Below are 17,548 nucleotides of genomic sequence, written 5' to 3' on the forward strand. Positions count from 1 at the left end.
ATGACATGTATTAATATTTTAATCATATTGGAAATATATTCCAAATATTATTGATATTATATTTACATTTCCAGATTAAATGCATTAAAAGGATGAACACCCCAACTAACGCCAAAGATGACAATCTCAATTATCAGGCGTACTTTTCTGCCAAACAAGCTTTACAACCAAGCAAAAGCATATCTGGACCATCCTCACAACAAAAGAAAGCTGTTGCAAATCGGAAATTAGATTTTGAGATTGCCGAGGTAGGAATACATAGAAAGGATAGTTGCAGGTAGTGCATTGAACAAGTTGGAAGTATTAGTTAAAGTGAACCTTTAAATGTTTTTGTAGGATATGATAGAAATAATGGTTAGCCATGACAATATTTAGACTAAAGTAGTCTTTTAGCAGGCAGTTTTTGCTAAAACCATAGAACAGGAAAAAAATATGATGTTCCTTAAATTAAAGTTCAAAGGCATTACATCTTTTTCAACTTTACAATTAACGTATATTATTAATGGCACCATAAAAAACTGTGGGGGGGGGGGGGGGGGGGGGTAATGCAATTATTTTGCAATCAATGCGTAAATGGCAATTAGAATCCAAATTTTGTTAAGAAACTTGGCGTTGATTACGAGATGGTTCTATTACCCCCCCTCCCCCCTTTTTTACAGGAACTAATAACATTGCATATCAATAAACATAACTTAAATATTAAGGAAGTAAGGAAGAGTTTGCCTAGGCCTCAATTGGAAGACAAGATTACTAAGGTACAAAAAGTTTACAATTGTCTACTGCCATATGGACGGGTCGCCACTATTTTTGGAAGCATTTTTGAGCTCAGCACCCATAAAAAAACTACCCCTAGACCTGTCACAAGCCCTATGTACTCATTCTACTCTTGGCCGCTGGCAGCTGCCATATGGACGGGCCGCCACTATAAGAAACTTGGCATTGATTATGAGATGGTTCGATTAACTCCCTCCCCCCTTATTTACAGGAACTAGTAACATTGCATATCAATAAACATAACTTAAATATTAAGGAAATAAGGAAGAGTTTGCCTAGGCCTCAATTGGAAGACAAGATTACTGAGGTACATAAAGTTTACAATATGGACGGGTCGCCACTATATTTGGAAGCATTTTTGAGCTCAGCACCCATATAAACCTACCTCTAGACCCGTCACAAGCCCTATGTACTGTTCATACTCTTGGCCGCTGGCAGCCATTTTTAGCCGGTTCTAGCCGTTTAGCAGCTGGTACTAGAAATTTTAAAAATGGTTATTGCTATCATTTACCATGAATTAAACCAAAAATCTGTTTTAAAAATTTGATTGCTACGTAATTAATGTTGAATTTGCCCTGAAAATAGGCAAAAAACGGCTGAGCTGCCAGCTGTTACTTTTCCAACATTTTGTTCGATTTAGGGAAAATAGACCTACCAAGGAATACTCATGTAAAATTCCAGATCGAAATTCGAACTCTTAGTGCCATTTGCTCACTGATTACGAGATGGTTGCATTAAAAATCCCCATTTTATGTAACATTATCTTTAAATTAGGAAAATTCTTAAAATTCACTGAATTAGGTAATACTTATTTCTCGTATCGCATTGTAATAGTTTTTTCGTATGGTTGAGAACTGTTTCTAATCCCCTGGATTAGAATTGGATTCGAATGATTACGAAAGAGAAGGTTTCCATAGATAATAAATTGGATATAGTATTCTACACAAATTTTAATTGTTTTAGATAATTAACGGTGCTGTTGACATTTGGAGGAAGGAGATGATGGAAACGCGTGCTTTTTTTACGTGTAAGTACAGTTCTTTATAACATTTTCCTAAGTTCTCAACCTTACTGGAATATTAATATATCGTAACAAAGGGGGGAGGCGGATGTGCCACTTTTTGAAACCAAAACTAAAAGCCAAAGGAACTCAACTAAAAAAAGAGTTACAGGTCTTAGATTTTGCATGGCAGTTGCTTTATAGGGTTACAATATGGAACAGTGAAGAAACGGCGGCGCAACCGCCGAAAACCGCTGAGAAATTGCAAAAAAAATTCGGCGGGAAACGGCGGTTTTCGGCGGTTGCGCCGCAGTTTCTTCACAGTTCCATATTGTACCCCTATAAAGCAACTGTCATGCAAAATCTCAGACCTGTAACTCTTTTTTTTAGTTGAGTTCCTTTGTTGACTTTTAGTTTTGGTTTCAAAAAGTTGCACATCTGCCTCCCCCCTTATTTAAAGCTTTATGCAGAAAATAAATGTACCATTCTGCGATTAAGAGCAGTTTGTTTTTACCCCCACATTACTGAAGGCACTGGCTAAAAATTGGTTCAGGGTTGTTTATTCTGCACAAGACTCATTTTTTTTCCTCTGCTGCAAATTTTTTTTGGTTTTATTTCCCCTCCAATTTTTTTCCAGCAAGGAAGGGCATAAAATGGAAAAATATATTCAAAACTCTTTATTTTATTCATATTAACTCCCCTCTCACATATTCTCATATTTTTTTCTTTCACCAAAGAGAGGAGAAAAGTGGGAATAAAATGCTTTCATTACTCTTAATTTTTACTTTTTTTCCCCCAACCACATATTTTTTTATTTTTTACCCCCCACCCCCTCTGCCGGGTCAAATTTGCAGAATATACACTCCTGAATTGGTTTTAATCTTATTAATCGGTTATTAAGCAATACTTTAATGAATATTCTAGACTAGATAATTTGGCAATGTTTGAAAAGCGCTGCGAAATTCTTTTTATTCATGTCTCCACTTGTTGTTAAAGTAATGGATATTGCAATGAAAATTTTAAAAAGTAATGGGTACATTGCAGCATTGATTACAATAAGAAATTATGTTTTTGGTGAGTGTTCCAACCAAAAAATAATAAATTTATATTTTTATTATTTCTTTAGCCTCCCTGCTTCGTTTCCAAACAGAAATGGTGGAAAGCATAACCTCCGTCTCAAACACCAGACTAAATTATATTCAAGAAGAAATGACAAACTTGAAGACAAACTTAGACGATTTATGTCTTGATATGGTAAGTTATAAAAAAGTTTCTAAGTAAGAATTAGGGTCCAAGGTGATGAAATCTTATGTTGTCTAAAATAAGGTGAAGGTTGTTAGGTAATTTAATCTACTACAATTACAACACTATTTTTGTTCTAAATATTATTTCATATATTTAGGTATCTTATTAGGCAATAGGTAGCCTTTTAGGAATTGTTTTTAACCATTTAAAAATTTGTATCACCCGCACCTCCTTACCTCCCCTGTAGAAAAATAATAATTACCATGGCCGCATAATGTCATCATAGCATGCCTAACCGCTGGCACTTAGCCTTCTAGCCTATAACCTAACCTAACCTAATGGAAAAAATTTCTATTAGTATATTGTTATAACGTCCATTATTATTTATTTAGAGTACAATGAAGGAGATGTTTGGTGAAAACTTTAAAGAAGCACGGGAAATCCATTCAACAGAGAAAAAGGAAGAAGTAAGGTACATAGATGAGAATGAGGATATTAATACAAGAGAAAAGTGGCTTTATCTCCTACAGAATATGGAGAAACGAGAATGCGTGGTATGTATTGACTACATTTTTTAGTAGTAAAGCTATTCTATAATTCGAAATATCCGTTCATCCGTTAGAGAAAAAGAAGGGGAAACATTTTTTACTATGGATTAAGTAAATTTTTATGTGTTTTAATGTATAATAGACATGAAACATTTTTATGGTAATTCATAGATATATTGTAAAGAATTGATTTTTAATTAGTTTTGATAGATAAAAATAAAAGACCTAACTTTACCGTATACTAGCATACAATATTTATGAAGCAATACACTCTAAAAGCTGAGTATTTTATCCACAAAGGAAAGAAACATCACAATTCAGTAAAATCGATTTAATCCATAGTAAAAAATAAACTTTAAAATCCTAATAAAAATCGATGTGTTCTCATTTTTGACTTTGCAGTTGGTGTCAGCAGGGTGTCGGAGCCGTATAATTTTGATGCGGCTCCGCGGAGCTGTATTTTGAAATACGGCTCCAGCTTCGGCTCCGGCTCCTACCTTAAAATTAATATATCATTTTTTTTTCATTATTGAATTTGATAAAATAAAATAAATAATATAAAATATTTTGCTTTTATTTGATTGAAAGCTATATAAAAGTAGAAGGATGTGTGTCTATTTGTTGAGTAACAATAGTTTTTCAGTTTATTATATGGAAATAGACCGTTGCCAAATTATAATATTACTTTTAAAAATCATTTTTAGCTAATCCGGAGCCGGAACCGTTTTTACCGAAAAATACGGCTCCAGATCTGGCTCCACCAAAAATGTTGCTGCTCCCGGCTCCGGCTCCGAAACACTGGGTGTCCGAGTATATTTTTGATATACCTTTCAAAAAAAGGTTAAAACAGTTTAAAGGATTTAGCAGGTTCTGAGCGCACATTTGTCGCGTAACAAGTTATTATCCTGGCAGACAAAAATCAATGAAAATAATTCATAGCCGACGAGAAAGTAAAAAAATTGTTATAGTAAAACTTAACTAATCGTCAGCTTATTTATGTTTTTACTTCTCAGTTATTCTGAAAAAATTTTGATTTAATATTGGATGTACATTTTAGCACGAATCCTGGATGACAAAATTAATAACCAAGCAGATGAATGTGCACTCCTTTGTGCGAGATACTCTCTACGGTGATGGAAGTAAGAGCAGAATTCAATTAGACTCCTGGCTTACAGACATTGAACATGAAGGTAAATAAATGTAAGCTGGCGGTTCAGCTGACTAGCCGTGTTTGGGCTTTTTTAAAGCAAAATTATGGATACTGATAATAATACACTTGTTAAAAAGGGAGGGGGTGGTTGTGACCCTGTTTGATACCAAAACTCATTCTAAGTGCCAATTGCACACTGATTACCAGATGATTGCATTACCCCCCCCCCCCCCCCCCTCTATTATTATTTTTGTCTGAATAACATGACATTACCATAATGCTTTAATGTTATTTTAGATTCACAAATCCTTCAGATCCTTCAGGACAAATGTGGAAGTTACGCTAAAAACCTTGACGTTCCATCACTGCTCAAAGGAATCAGACCAGAAACGCACCACACAGCTAAAGATCTGCGTCAACATGAAGAAGCTGCAATGAAACTGGAAGAAAATAATTTATCCAGCAACATCCGACTAAAAATCCAGGGCAATTTGTTGACCCATGAAAGTGTGTACAAAATCCTTATTTGGAAAATGAAATCCCGCAACAAGCGCAATCACAGAGATAGGTAAGTGTTAGTTAGTGTACCTATTATATTGACAAAATATGTGGACATTAAATGCACATAAGCTTCATAAGGGATAAGACAATGGCTTATAGATTGATGTACATCACCAATGATGACACCCAAAATTACCCCTTCTGTAGACTAAAATTATTGGTTGAAATGCTCAAACACTCAAAAACCAATCAAAATTCACTGAAGTGTAGAAAGTTATTAGGCCAACAAATAAGAAAAGGTTATAAATAAAAACTTTGGGTACAAGTGTAATAAAAAATCCTTTGTCCCCTATCTCTGTGAATATTTACCCTTGAATAAATTCTAGAGCAAGAAGATCTAGGGAGAGCACCAAAAGAACTTATGAACAAACTGTTGAGGCTGATACCAGCAAGCGAGTGCTGGCGACATTAGAATCTAACTTTATAAATGAACAATACGTGAAAGTCTACAATGATCGTGTAAAAGCACCAAAGCTTCACAAAAAGCCTCGGTATTCTGACTCGATTACAACTGCAAAGTCTTCAGGTATTTTAAACTTATTGTTTTCTTTCACTAAGGAATGGTTTCTAGTGCCAAGGCATGCCAAACTAAATTGCTGCATCTCCTTTTTTTTAATTGAGTATCTTTGACTTTTAGTTTTGGTTGAAAAAAGTGTCACATCTGCCATCTGTCACATCCCTATTGTTCAGAAAATATCTTTGACAGTGACGTGTAATTAAATTGTTTATCTTGTAATACATAACTTTTTTTTATTCTAGTCCAGACACAATCTTCAGAAGAACAGATTTTATTTGAAATCGTAGTTGAAAAAGATGGAAGAACTACAAGTGTATCCCCGAATGACTTGGAGGGTAAGAGGGGGGTGGGGGGAGGAAAGAAATGATATTCTAGTATAATATTTAGGACTGAATTATGTTTCAACTTTCATTTAGGCACATTACTTATAGGGGCTTGTAAGCTCAGAAGTTGCAATTTTTATAGTTTTTGGGGGGGGAGGGGGGATTTATGATAGTATCCTCTTTTTTCTTTTTTTTCTCAATTTCTTTTAAATTAATACTCCATCCAGACCCAGACAGAACTATAAACTCTGGCTGCTGCGCTCAGCATTATTGCCTGCCTAGCTGCAGCGCTCGGCCCTACAGCATGCCTAGCCGCTGGTTCTCGTCCCCCTAGCCTATAACCTAACCTAATTTTAAAAAATTTTGTTCTCTGCCAGAGTCATAAAATTTCTTTTTAGAGTTAGAAGTCAAATTATAAAACAAAATATGCATCTTTTTGAATGTTATTTACTTATTTTAAGAAAAAAGATGCATATTTTGTTTTATAAGTTGAATCCTAACTCTTTAAAAAAAAATTTCATCTTTTCCAGAGACTACCTGGAGGCCTGCAGTACCTGGAAATAGGAAAACTACATCCCCAAAATAAACTTTATTGTTAAATAATCTATCCTTTGACTCCAAAGACAAAGCCTATGATTACTGTTTACGCAAAAGTGTCAGAACTTAATCCCCTCCCCCCCCCCCCTTGATAAACAATTGCAATTTTGCGTGTTCCTGGCATAATACATTGTTGCATGTATTCTAGTAATATGTGTACTAAATTAAGAATGTACAGGATGACATTGAATTTGTTTTTGTTCCAGATTCAAGTATTGTGGACACGGACCAAGGTGTAATGGACTCCCGTCAACTTACTGGAAGTACAGAATCAATTAATTTACTAGCAGGTGCGTATATTCTGCACATTTTCCCCATTTTTTCCCCATCCAGCAAAAAAATATTTCAGCCCCCCAACCTTGTTTCTCCCTCAAAGATTAGTTAAAAAAATATGTTTTCAATACTCTTTTTTTCATTCATTTTTTCCACCACACACATATTTTTCTTCTTTATTCCCCCTGAGGAGGGGAAAGAAAAGGAAAAAATGTTTTCAGGACTGTTTATTTCCTCAATTTTTTTCCCCTTCTGCAGATAGTTTTATTTCCCCCTCCCCCCTTTAGCCGGAGATCCCGTGCAGAATATATACCACTGTATATTAGAAGAGGAGAGCATGGAAGTGGATGTTGGCAAGGGTGTGGGAACAAAATGTTCAACTTGTTCAAAAGTTCTGCCACTAAAAGAAATAGAGCACCACTACAAGAAAGAACATCCTGGCATAGAATTAATCGGTTAGTAATTTCATAACTTTGCTCTACATAGTAGTTTTAAGTTTTCCTTAGCATAATCTCATAGTTTAGTGTTAATGAGTGTTTTGTTAGGACCCAATAACCTTATTTTTTTTTTATCCATATTCAGTTGCAAAAGTTGAAATATTTGATATCCTCTAATTACCTTGCATTTTTTAGATGCTCAAAGTCAATATGGTCCAACAATGGATTTTTATCAAGATAGAGAAAAAGGTATTGATCTTAACTTTTAACATTTTAATGTTTGGTCGTTGTTGATCTCTAACTTAGTAACCCTTAAACCCAGGTTTTGAATATGACCAAGAGTTTTTTTTTTGTTTTAACCCATGACAAACGTGGTTTTATATTGTAAGTTTTAACCACAACGACAGGGTTTAAATTATAATTAACTGTTTTTTTGCTACCTAATGTTTTTAAAAGTATTCTAGTAAGTACTGAAATTAACATTGATAAAATGTTTTGTTTTAGTAATGGACAATGACAATGATGATGATGATGACTTCAAAAGCACCCAAGAAGGTATATTTTAACTTTCAACATATGATTTTGGTTGCATTGCATATCCGTATAAAGTTAGACATAAGAAATATTTGTTTAACATTTGCAATGCGAATGAGAAACACGTAGTTACTTATCTTGCTATGCTAGTATACCTATCGGAAATAATACAGATGAACATTTTAAATTATAGAGTAGCTTTACTACTTAAAATTCATATAATTACTTTGTCCATTACTCTGGCATGTTTCAAAAGACCCTTACAAATTTTGTAAGAGTTAACATTTTCATATATTTATTTAGATGCTAATGAATTCAGCCAGGATATTTGGACCAGCACTCAAAAAGTTGTAGGTAAGAATTCCATTGGTTTTTTTTTATTAATCAATACCAGCTGAGTATCCACGAATTCCCTAAAAGTAGCTGAGTATCCACGCATTATTCCCAAGAGTAGTTGAATATTCACACTTTTCCCCTATGGTAGTTGAATATCCACAAAAGTTTCCTAATTGGTATTTCGTAATGCTTCTCATGACAATAAAGCAAATTAATGTAAGCAATTAACACCTATCATTTAACTGTCTATTTTTCTAGACTGATTTAAAAAATTTTAAAAAACATTATTTTTATGTAATACTTATACATTTTTTATTACATTCAAATTAGATATCTTCAAACTTATAACAAATAAATATCATTTAGATATAAATCAATCCATGTATGTTTTTGTCTTCAACTTATTATGTATAAAGAAGCCGAAAAATATCCACCCACTTATTGCACATTGCACAAGGATGACAAAATTATTGAAAGCGTAGTTTGGCATACGGACAATTTTAAAATGCCTAAACCAACGTAAGTTATGTACAAACGGACAGACCTTTATTATAGAAAAGCCTTGCTTTTGAAAATGATCAATCTACAGGGCCTAAAATCCTTTGTTTTATATGGACAAAAATCCCTAAAGCCACGATTATAAAGTTGATACATTACCCTAGAAATGTAGAATAACTTTGCTTTCATTTATGATATTATATGAAAAAAAACATGTTTAAATTTTATTTATATAAATGTTATGCTACTAATATAAGTTAATTCTATAACATTTCTTATCAAAACCTTTGTTGCAAAATCCAAAATAATAGTTTTAAAACTCCCCCCCCCCCCCCCCCCCCCCCGCCAATGGTAGTTGAATATCCACACATTTTCCCAATGGTAGCTGAGTATCCAAAAATGACTCCAATAGTATCTAAATATCCACATGGATACTGAGCTGGAATTGAGCCGCATCCAGTATATTGGTCTTTCAGCCCGTATAACGTTAATGCCGAAACGGACGTTAATCTTTTCTAGTAAAAATGTTAGCATGCAACTGAAATAATCCATAACACGCCCTTTTTTTAGAGAATCTTTGAAAATTTGTATAATTTTAGATCAGCAACATGTTTGCGGATTATGCAACATGAGAATGGCAAACATTCTCAAGAATGTTCACATGAATGTTTGCCATAAAGCGAGCCACCAGATACCACAAGTGTACCAGGAAACACTACTCCAAATGCATAATGATGCATGGGAGAAGTTCACGTTTGAAGCAGGCAAAGGTATTTTAATATGTAATCCTTTTACATTAAAAGTAGAAATTTTTTTGTCCGTCTGTAGACATAGATATCGCCTATTGATGAACCTGTAAGGTTCTCCATTGCAATGAAGCTTCTTATAGATCCAGGGAAGGTTTTTAACTTTTTTAGGGGAGGGTATCTCCACCCCCTCGATAAGAAAAGTCCCCACCCCCCCTTCTAACAAAACTTTTAAAAAAATATTTCCCTTCCATGTTCGCTCGACACTTTTAGTTGAAAAAAAGGTTGTCTCAATCAATTCAAAATTGTCTAATTTGACGAGAAAAAGCAAAATAAACTTTGGCAGGAAACGGCGGTTTTTGGCAAGGGTGAGGGTTCCGCCGCTGTTTCTTCACAGTTCCACATCGTACCAAGCAACTGCCATGCCAAATTGTAGTGTTGTAACTTTATTCTTAGTCTAGTCCCTTTGACTATTAGTTTTGGCATGAAAAAGTGTCACAGGCGCCTCCCCCCTTTTTTCGGTCTAATAAAAATTAAGTGCTAAATATTTTTATTGATACTTGTCTGCTATATTCAAAACTAACTCAGCGAGTTAGCTTCAATGGTGCGCTAGTCCCCAAAGTCATTCAATATGGTATATTAATACAAGTAATATATGTTTTGTTTAGGAGTACCAGATTTCAAGTTTAAAAGACCTGTTTCACCAGTTAGGCCAAATGTAGTTCAAGGTATGAATTAATAAAAATGACCTAATGTCAATAAACCATTGTTATTATCGTAAATAAAAATTTATTAAGTTTTTCCAATTTTATACCAACCAACCCCCTCCCCCCTGGTGAAGTAACTGAGTTAGATAAGGTTGAAATAGTTGAGGTTATATGGCGCCTGCGGCTAGATAGGCAAGGGGGCCGATTTCGAGGGAGAGGGGGAAGTATAAAATTTCCTGTTCAATCTTCATTCTGTGTCTTGACAATTTTTTTCAGAATGCTTAATGTTTTAATGCCAAAAATATTGCTGAAATTGGGTGAGGGGAGATGTTTCTTAAAGCTTTGGCTAGTATTAATAATAGTTATGGCAATCCGTCGAACTTTTGGACCGGATTCTTAAAAAAATCCGTCAAAAAGAGTGGCGGATTCCGGATTCTTATTTTTGGCGAATTCCGGGTTCAGGATTCTAGCAATATTTTAAGACTTTTTTTTAAAATTTAAATTAAGTGCTACATATGACATAAAAAATAATGTTCTTGGTGTTATCTAAAATTAACTGCCGAGAATCAAACCAGATTTTAAAAGATATTATATATAATGATGATAATCTTTGCATTCAAAAAGGGGAAGTTGAAAGAAAAAACTCAAGACGCTAATTTTAGCCTGCCAATTAAGAATCCGAAATCGGCTATTAAAATTCCGGATTCGGATTCCAAAATTGGCCCAAAAATTAAGCGGATTGCCAACCCTAATTAATAAACAAAATATTTACATTTATTTATTCATTTAGAAGGTCCAGGGTTCGATCTTGGAGGAGAAAAAGGACAAGGAGGAGGAGAAGGACATGGAGGAAGAGAAGGACATGGTGGAGGAAAAGTTAAAGGCGGAGGACCAACTCGCGGACGGGGAAGACCCGCCGGGTCAAAAAATAAATCGTCTTCCGAGATACGTGGGGATAAAGTTGAAACCCCAAGGAAAAGCAAAGATTTTTGCAAGAAACTAATTCAAGAAAAAATTGCTGTAAACGATATTTAGAATTGATATTATATCGAAATTGAATTACGTAGCGTTTAAACATGATTATTAGCTCATTTTTGGCTGAAAGGGGTGCATGCACTAACGATAGCAAGTGAATCTAAGCACCTTCCAGTAGCGAACCTGAGTATTTTATTGGTGAACATACACTAGTTTTATGCTTAATATGATTATATCGACTATATATAAATTGAGTTTCACCAAGGTTTTATATGAAAAAAAAACTTTTTAAGTTAAACAGATTTTTTTTTGGCATATTTTGACTACGGAAAGTGGTTGTTTTATTGTTTTTAGTTAAAGGTAAACTAAATTTCTGCCGAAAATGAGCTTATATTTTTTTTTCTTCCAGGAAACGTAATTTAATTTCACATTAGCTATTGTATAAACAGATCTTTAGTCCAGATGTATATAAAGTTAACTAACTCCCCCCTTTTTCAAAGGACCTTTTTCATCTGCAAGCCAATTGTTGTCTGCTACTTGGCTGTGTTAATATCCCCAACCTAATTTTAAAGAACCCAAATGAGAGTCGGCACAGTTCTTTCATTTTTAAAAGCGAACCTCTTCTATAATTAGGGTCTTTCCGTCCGTAACGGTTAGCTTTTTAAGTGGAATGGTCAGCTCTTTTCGTTATTTTAGACATGTAAGAATTGTCCTATCGATTTCAAAGTTTGCCTGCTGATTCCTATAACAGATAGGAACGATTTTGAAATCGTAGCAACTCTATAATCGTTACCAGAAAGTCCGTACGTCCATTAAAGCATGTTTATTTTCAACCTTTTAAACAACAATTATCTATGTTATAAAATTATCCTATTCATCTGATTTTTTTGCTTAGTGATTTCTATTATATTAAGGTATATTGTTATAAGCAAAGCATCTCTATAATCAAGTCCTAAAAATGTAAATATGTCCCAAAATAATATCCTGGCAGTAATAATAAGCAGTTTTGCACAAAAACATACTTTTATTTATGTTTAAACTCATACCTTTATATTCTGATAATTAAGTTCAGACACTCTACAAGTGTTAATGTTCGTTTGTACTACCATTCCAGAGCTTCGCTTTTATGGATGTTGTTATCCTTGTTGGTCCTATTCTTTCATGTTTTTTTTGGCATTATTATGGAAATTTCTAGTGATATCTATCTATCTAGTCTTTAATATTATGTTTCAAGTGTTCAATTGTGATGGCATTTGTTCTTCTGGCTTATACCTTATTTTTATTGTATTTAATTGAAAATTGCATTGGCTGTGAAACAATACTTCCCTCTGTGTTACCTTAAAAAATCTTTTTGTCAATACCAGTGAATTATATTGGTGCAATATCTAGAAAATTATATTTGAAGCAGTATTTCCCTATGTGTTTCCTTCAAAAGACTGTGTAACCCTTATGTCAATACCAGTGAATTATATTTGTGCAATATCTAGAAAATTATATTTATGATTATACCTATTTACTTTCAGAATATTATCGGCTGAGTGACTTAGTAATAAAAAACAATGGGGAGAGCTAGTCGGACGCCCCCCCCCCCAAGATCAATTAAGCTGAAAAATCTCCGCCCAGGACAACCCGATCAACTCTGTCTCAACTTCGCTCTGGTTTCAGCAAGTTTTTAAACAGCAATGAAGCTAGAATTGACCCTTCCTAAAGTGATAAATGTATGACTGCCATTCATCACTTTGTCTGCCTACAGAACCGAACACAGCTCACAGTTCAGGACCTATGGAAAAAACATGCAGCCAATTGATGTCAACGGATGAGATGGATGGGCTAACACAACATGTCAGTCCAAGACAAAAAGGTAATATATCAAGATAGACAGTGGTTAGATAGTACATACATAGTTTAAGTCATGTTACTAATAATTGGTAAAGATCACTGCTATAATTTTACAAGAATTTTCATTGGTGCAAATAAATATTGATACAAGAATTTACTTCCCTTATCTCTATAAAACAGAACCATTATTTATAGGATTTAATTTTTTATTAACAATACTCATATTTAATTATTTTTTTCAGCGGTATTCAGCTGACGGCTTTCATAAACTGCGGGGATCTTATGCGTAGGAATTTTTTGCAATACTAAATGTACCTATAAATATATTTTACATCATAACGCTTGGAAATTTTGTGTATTGAAAAATTTTTATGGAACAATATATTGTTATTAGCAACATTCAGTCTATTCATTTGAATTTTGTTTTTAAAAGCCAAGCTTTTATATAATTAGGGTTGGTCCGTCCGGAACGGTTAGCTATTTTTCATAGAAAAATAAGGGGGAGGGGGGGAAGTTTTGACGATTTTACGTAAACAGGGTCTGTATGCTTTATCTTGGGAGTGAATAAAGTTTCCCTTCCTGATAATTTGTATCATTTGGTTGCCAGTTTTAAGCTACAAAATATAAAATAATACCAATTTAACCAATCAAGCCTTGACTTGGGACCTCTTCACAGGAAAATGGAAACCAGGCAGACCAAAAACAACCTGGAGGAGGGAATTCCTTGAGGAACTGAGAAAGAAGAATTTTTCATCTTTCAGTGAAGCCTCTACTGAGGCCCAATTCAAAGATAAATGGAGAACCATTGTGCGTGGCCTATGCTCTGGAAAGAAGAGATAAATGGCGATGATGATTATAATATAACTCCAACCAATTATATAAAAAAAATGACGTACTCATACGATGCATACGCGTAATTTTATTTTTTTTTTCCTCCAGGTATTTTTTTCCGCAATAAATAAACCTGGCGTATTATAATATAACTCCAACCAATTTTCTATAAAAAAAATGACGTACTCATACGATGCATATGCCGTAATTTTATTTTTTTCCCCTCCAGGTATTTTTTTTTCGCAATAAATAAACCCATCGTATTATAATATAACTCCAACCAATTTTATAAAAAAAAATGACTTACTCATACGATGCATTCGCCGTAATTTTATTTTTTTTCCCTCGAATAAATATTAAATAAAACCCGACGCATTTTTTATTTTTCCATCGCAAAACAGGTCCAAAATGCGATGCCTTTAAAAACACGTACGTCGTATGAGCATATCGAGAAAAATAATAAAAAAGCATCGTATCAGCTCAAATGCGTGCACATGCGCCTTTTTTTTACATCGAGGAAAATAATGGTATTGCGTCGTATGCATGCGTCGTTCCTTTAGTTTTCATGCGGATTTTAGATCAGCTGGGTAAAACAAAACAGACAAGCCTATATTTACAGATAGTATGGAGAAAAATGTATTATCTAGTTTTTCGTTTATGATAGCCGAGAAATAACATAAAGATATATGACTATTTTAACATACATACTATTTTTAAAATATTACCCAAGGAGGAAGACCTTAAATGAAGAGTCTCCTCGCTAACTAATAACAAAATAGTTAGTTAATCAGGGATAAGGGATGGGAAACCTGACCGAAAATTAGGTCTCAGCCTCCTTTTAAAAGTGATGGGGCAACTTTTCTTTTTTGCCTATAAAATCAACTCATTTCCCCCAGTTCCTCATTGGCTGTAGGCCAATATCTAATAGCCTGAAACTTGCTTTTAGCATTAACCAATTAATTAATAACAAACGCGTCCCCCAGTTCATTATTGGCTAAATTAATTGAAGCAAACATAAATTTCTGCTATTAGAAAGACAACAATGGAAACTTTCTGCTATTAGAATGACAACAATATATATGACGTTCAATCACATCAACTTATTATTAAATTTACACATTAATAAATGTCCATATAGCAAAACATAAATTGAGAGATCGTTTTTTGAAGACTGAGTAGGATTCAACATTTTATACTTTAGAACAATGTGAAAAACTCATGTCTTTAGACAATTTAAAAGTTACATTTCATGTGGAATTGATAACCCATCTAAATGATCACAAATACAAAACTAGTTCAATATGTAAATAAAAGTGTACTGTGTTTTGTTAAAAAAAAATTTCATTAATTTTGGTAAAAATTATTGCACACTTAATTGAACTTTTCTGTTAATATTTAACGTAAAATAATTTTTTTTTTTTAATTCTTAATTTATATGTTTGCTATGGAACAATTAGTTGATAGAATGTTACCCATGTACTTATTCAATTCTACTTAATTTATTTATTAAAGCTGGGGAGCTAAAGCGGTGTTTATTTCTATATACAAATTTTGGGGTGAAGTAGATCCCCCCTTAAAATGTTTGAAAATAAATCAGATTTAACCATCTCAAAAAAAAATTTTTTTTAAATGGGGGGGGGGGCGGGGGTTGGCGAAGTAATAACGGGATTCTACTTAAAGCCACTAACATATTGGTTCTTTGAAAAGTTTTTATTATATTTTATGATAGGTAAAATCTATCATAAAATTCTATAAAATTCTATACTTTTTTTCTTTGCATTCATATAATAGCTCTTTCATCATTGTTCATAGTTTTCAAATCTAACTACTGCGTCATCCCGAAACTAGTTTTTTAGGCCTAGTTGGAAAATAGGCCTGGAATAATATTTTCTTACGTTTCCCATCCCTTATCCCTGGTTAATAATCTAAGTATCATTATCTCAGTAGGAGCTTAAGCTTTACCATTCGAACCTAGTAATAGTGACTAACTTTTTATCTTTGTGACGTAACAAAAATCCATCTTTTTTTTAGGGGTTTCCTTTCCCACCTCCCCTCTCATCCTTTGTTTTTTGTTACGTCACAATGATAAAAAGTTAGACACTATTACCAGGTTTTTACCATTCAGATCTTTAAATAACTTACACAGAACATTTTTTATAGAATTTTATTTTGATTTTGACGTCCAAGCTTTTCATTTTGAGGGGGTAAAATTAGTGGTTGCAAAGGTTTGAGAGTGTAACCTTGTCTCAAAACAGTTAAAACCTACCCTAGACCTAAAAGAAGCTTAATTATATTGAGACCCTTAAAGAGAGCCATAGAGTGACAGCATTTTACTTTTATATAAGGTTTATAGGATTCCACTCATCTTTATGCATTTCTCTATACATTTGTTATTCTATGTTAATATAAAAAGGATTGATAGTTAATTATTGAGGTCTTGATTAACTAAAACTATATTTGTACAGTGATTAAAACATTTCAATTAAATCATTTTATTATTAGATTTATAGCTTAAGGAAATAACTTTCATTGAGTTATTAATATACAGTTGTAACTAGTTGCCTCGTCCCTAGCCTCTAGGGATAGGAGGGACGTGGTCAGGAGAATAACCTAAAGCCATCCCAAGACATTTATATAGCTTCATTGCAAAGTAGAACCAGACCAACGATTTTTGAAATCTATAACTTCAGACAAGAAAAACCCTAATACTTTAAATAAAACTAGCGGCTACGCCCCTAGAGGCCTCTAGTGGACTTTAAATGTTTTTTTTTTATTTTAAATATCTAATTTGAGAAATAACTTGTCTATGTTATCAACTGTTAAATTCATGCGTCTACGCAGCGCGACTACGTAGCGCGACTATGCTAGCGACACTATGCGGCGGAAATATTTAATATTTTTGATTTTATTGTGATTTCTCTTGGGAGGGTGGTGGTACCCTCCCCCAAAATAGTTATAAACCTTCCTGGGACATATGACAATCTACCCTGTTAAGGAGAACCCGATCGGTTCAGCGGTTAGCGAGATCCTTCGGTACAGACACACAGATACACACACAGACAAACAAACATCCTGTTTAGTATAAGGATAAATAGCAGCTGCGCTCTTAGTATCTAGGAGCTATGTATTCGAAGGAATAAGGAAAGTTGGAAAATAGCCTAAAACCAAACTTAGATGTAATAATTAAATAGCCTAAAGCGACCTGGGTACAAATAAGAAGATTTTATGTAAATGAGAAACATGTTGGTTCGGTGGTTAGCGAGATCCTCCGCCACAGACATAAAAAGCTTACCACTTTATATAATAGGATTAACCATAATGAATCTATATGTACTGTCAATAAGTTTACATTTCAAATGGGAGAAGAGGCGATAATTGTTTGTAACGGGTAAGCCTAATCGGGTAGAAATGTCCAAAACGGGTCAGTCTAATTGGTCAGCTAGCAACATTATTTGCGGATTTACCATTGTAAACCCATAATCGTAGACAGAACCTTTTTACATATTGAAAATTAAATTATATTTACACCGAACATAAAATAAGCAGGAAAAAATATTTGTTTTTTTTTCATGAGACTTGTGTGTTGTTCATAATTTTTTTCAAGTATTTTTTGGTTATAAATGGTTTTATTTAGTTTATTTTGTTGTGCCATTATCT

General features: G+C 33.7%; 1 protein-coding gene across 2 annotated transcripts; it reads left to right on the plus strand.

Moving 5' to 3' along the window:
• The first annotated feature begins 4 nt into the window (after positions 1–4).
• LOC145311996 (uncharacterized) lies at positions 5–13,914 on the plus strand. Of its 2 annotated transcripts, none has more exons than XM_080151071.1 (20): positions 5–248; positions 705–755; positions 1,031–1,081; positions 1,738–1,801; positions 2,901–3,028; positions 3,412–3,573; positions 4,625–4,757; positions 5,015–5,285; positions 5,605–5,804; positions 6,038–6,130; positions 6,922–7,005; positions 7,315–7,443; positions 7,621–7,674; positions 7,930–7,980; positions 8,263–8,313; positions 9,393–9,563; positions 10,208–10,267; positions 11,037–11,309; positions 11,631–13,082; positions 13,303–13,914. In XM_080151071.1, the coding sequence occupies exons 1-18, from the start codon at positions 93–95 to the stop codon at positions 11,279–11,281; spliced, it is 2,154 nt and encodes a 717-aa protein (XP_080007197.1). In that variant the 5' UTR covers positions 5–92; the 3' UTR covers positions 11,282–11,309; positions 11,631–13,082; positions 13,303–13,914. The 2 variants fall into 2 exon arrangements, with proteins under 2 accessions (XP_080007197.1, XP_080007198.1); XM_080151072.1 differs by having other exon boundaries at positions 11,656–13,082.
• The last annotated feature ends 3,634 nt before the right edge of the window (positions 13,915–17,548 follow it).

This window comes from Acartia tonsa, chromosome 2 (genome assembly GCF_053477335.1).
Source record: "Acartia tonsa isolate MP-2025a chromosome 2, ASM5347733v1, whole genome shotgun sequence".
Classification (NCBI taxonomy): Eukaryota; Metazoa; Arthropoda; class Copepoda; order Calanoida; family Acartiidae; genus Acartia; species Acartia tonsa.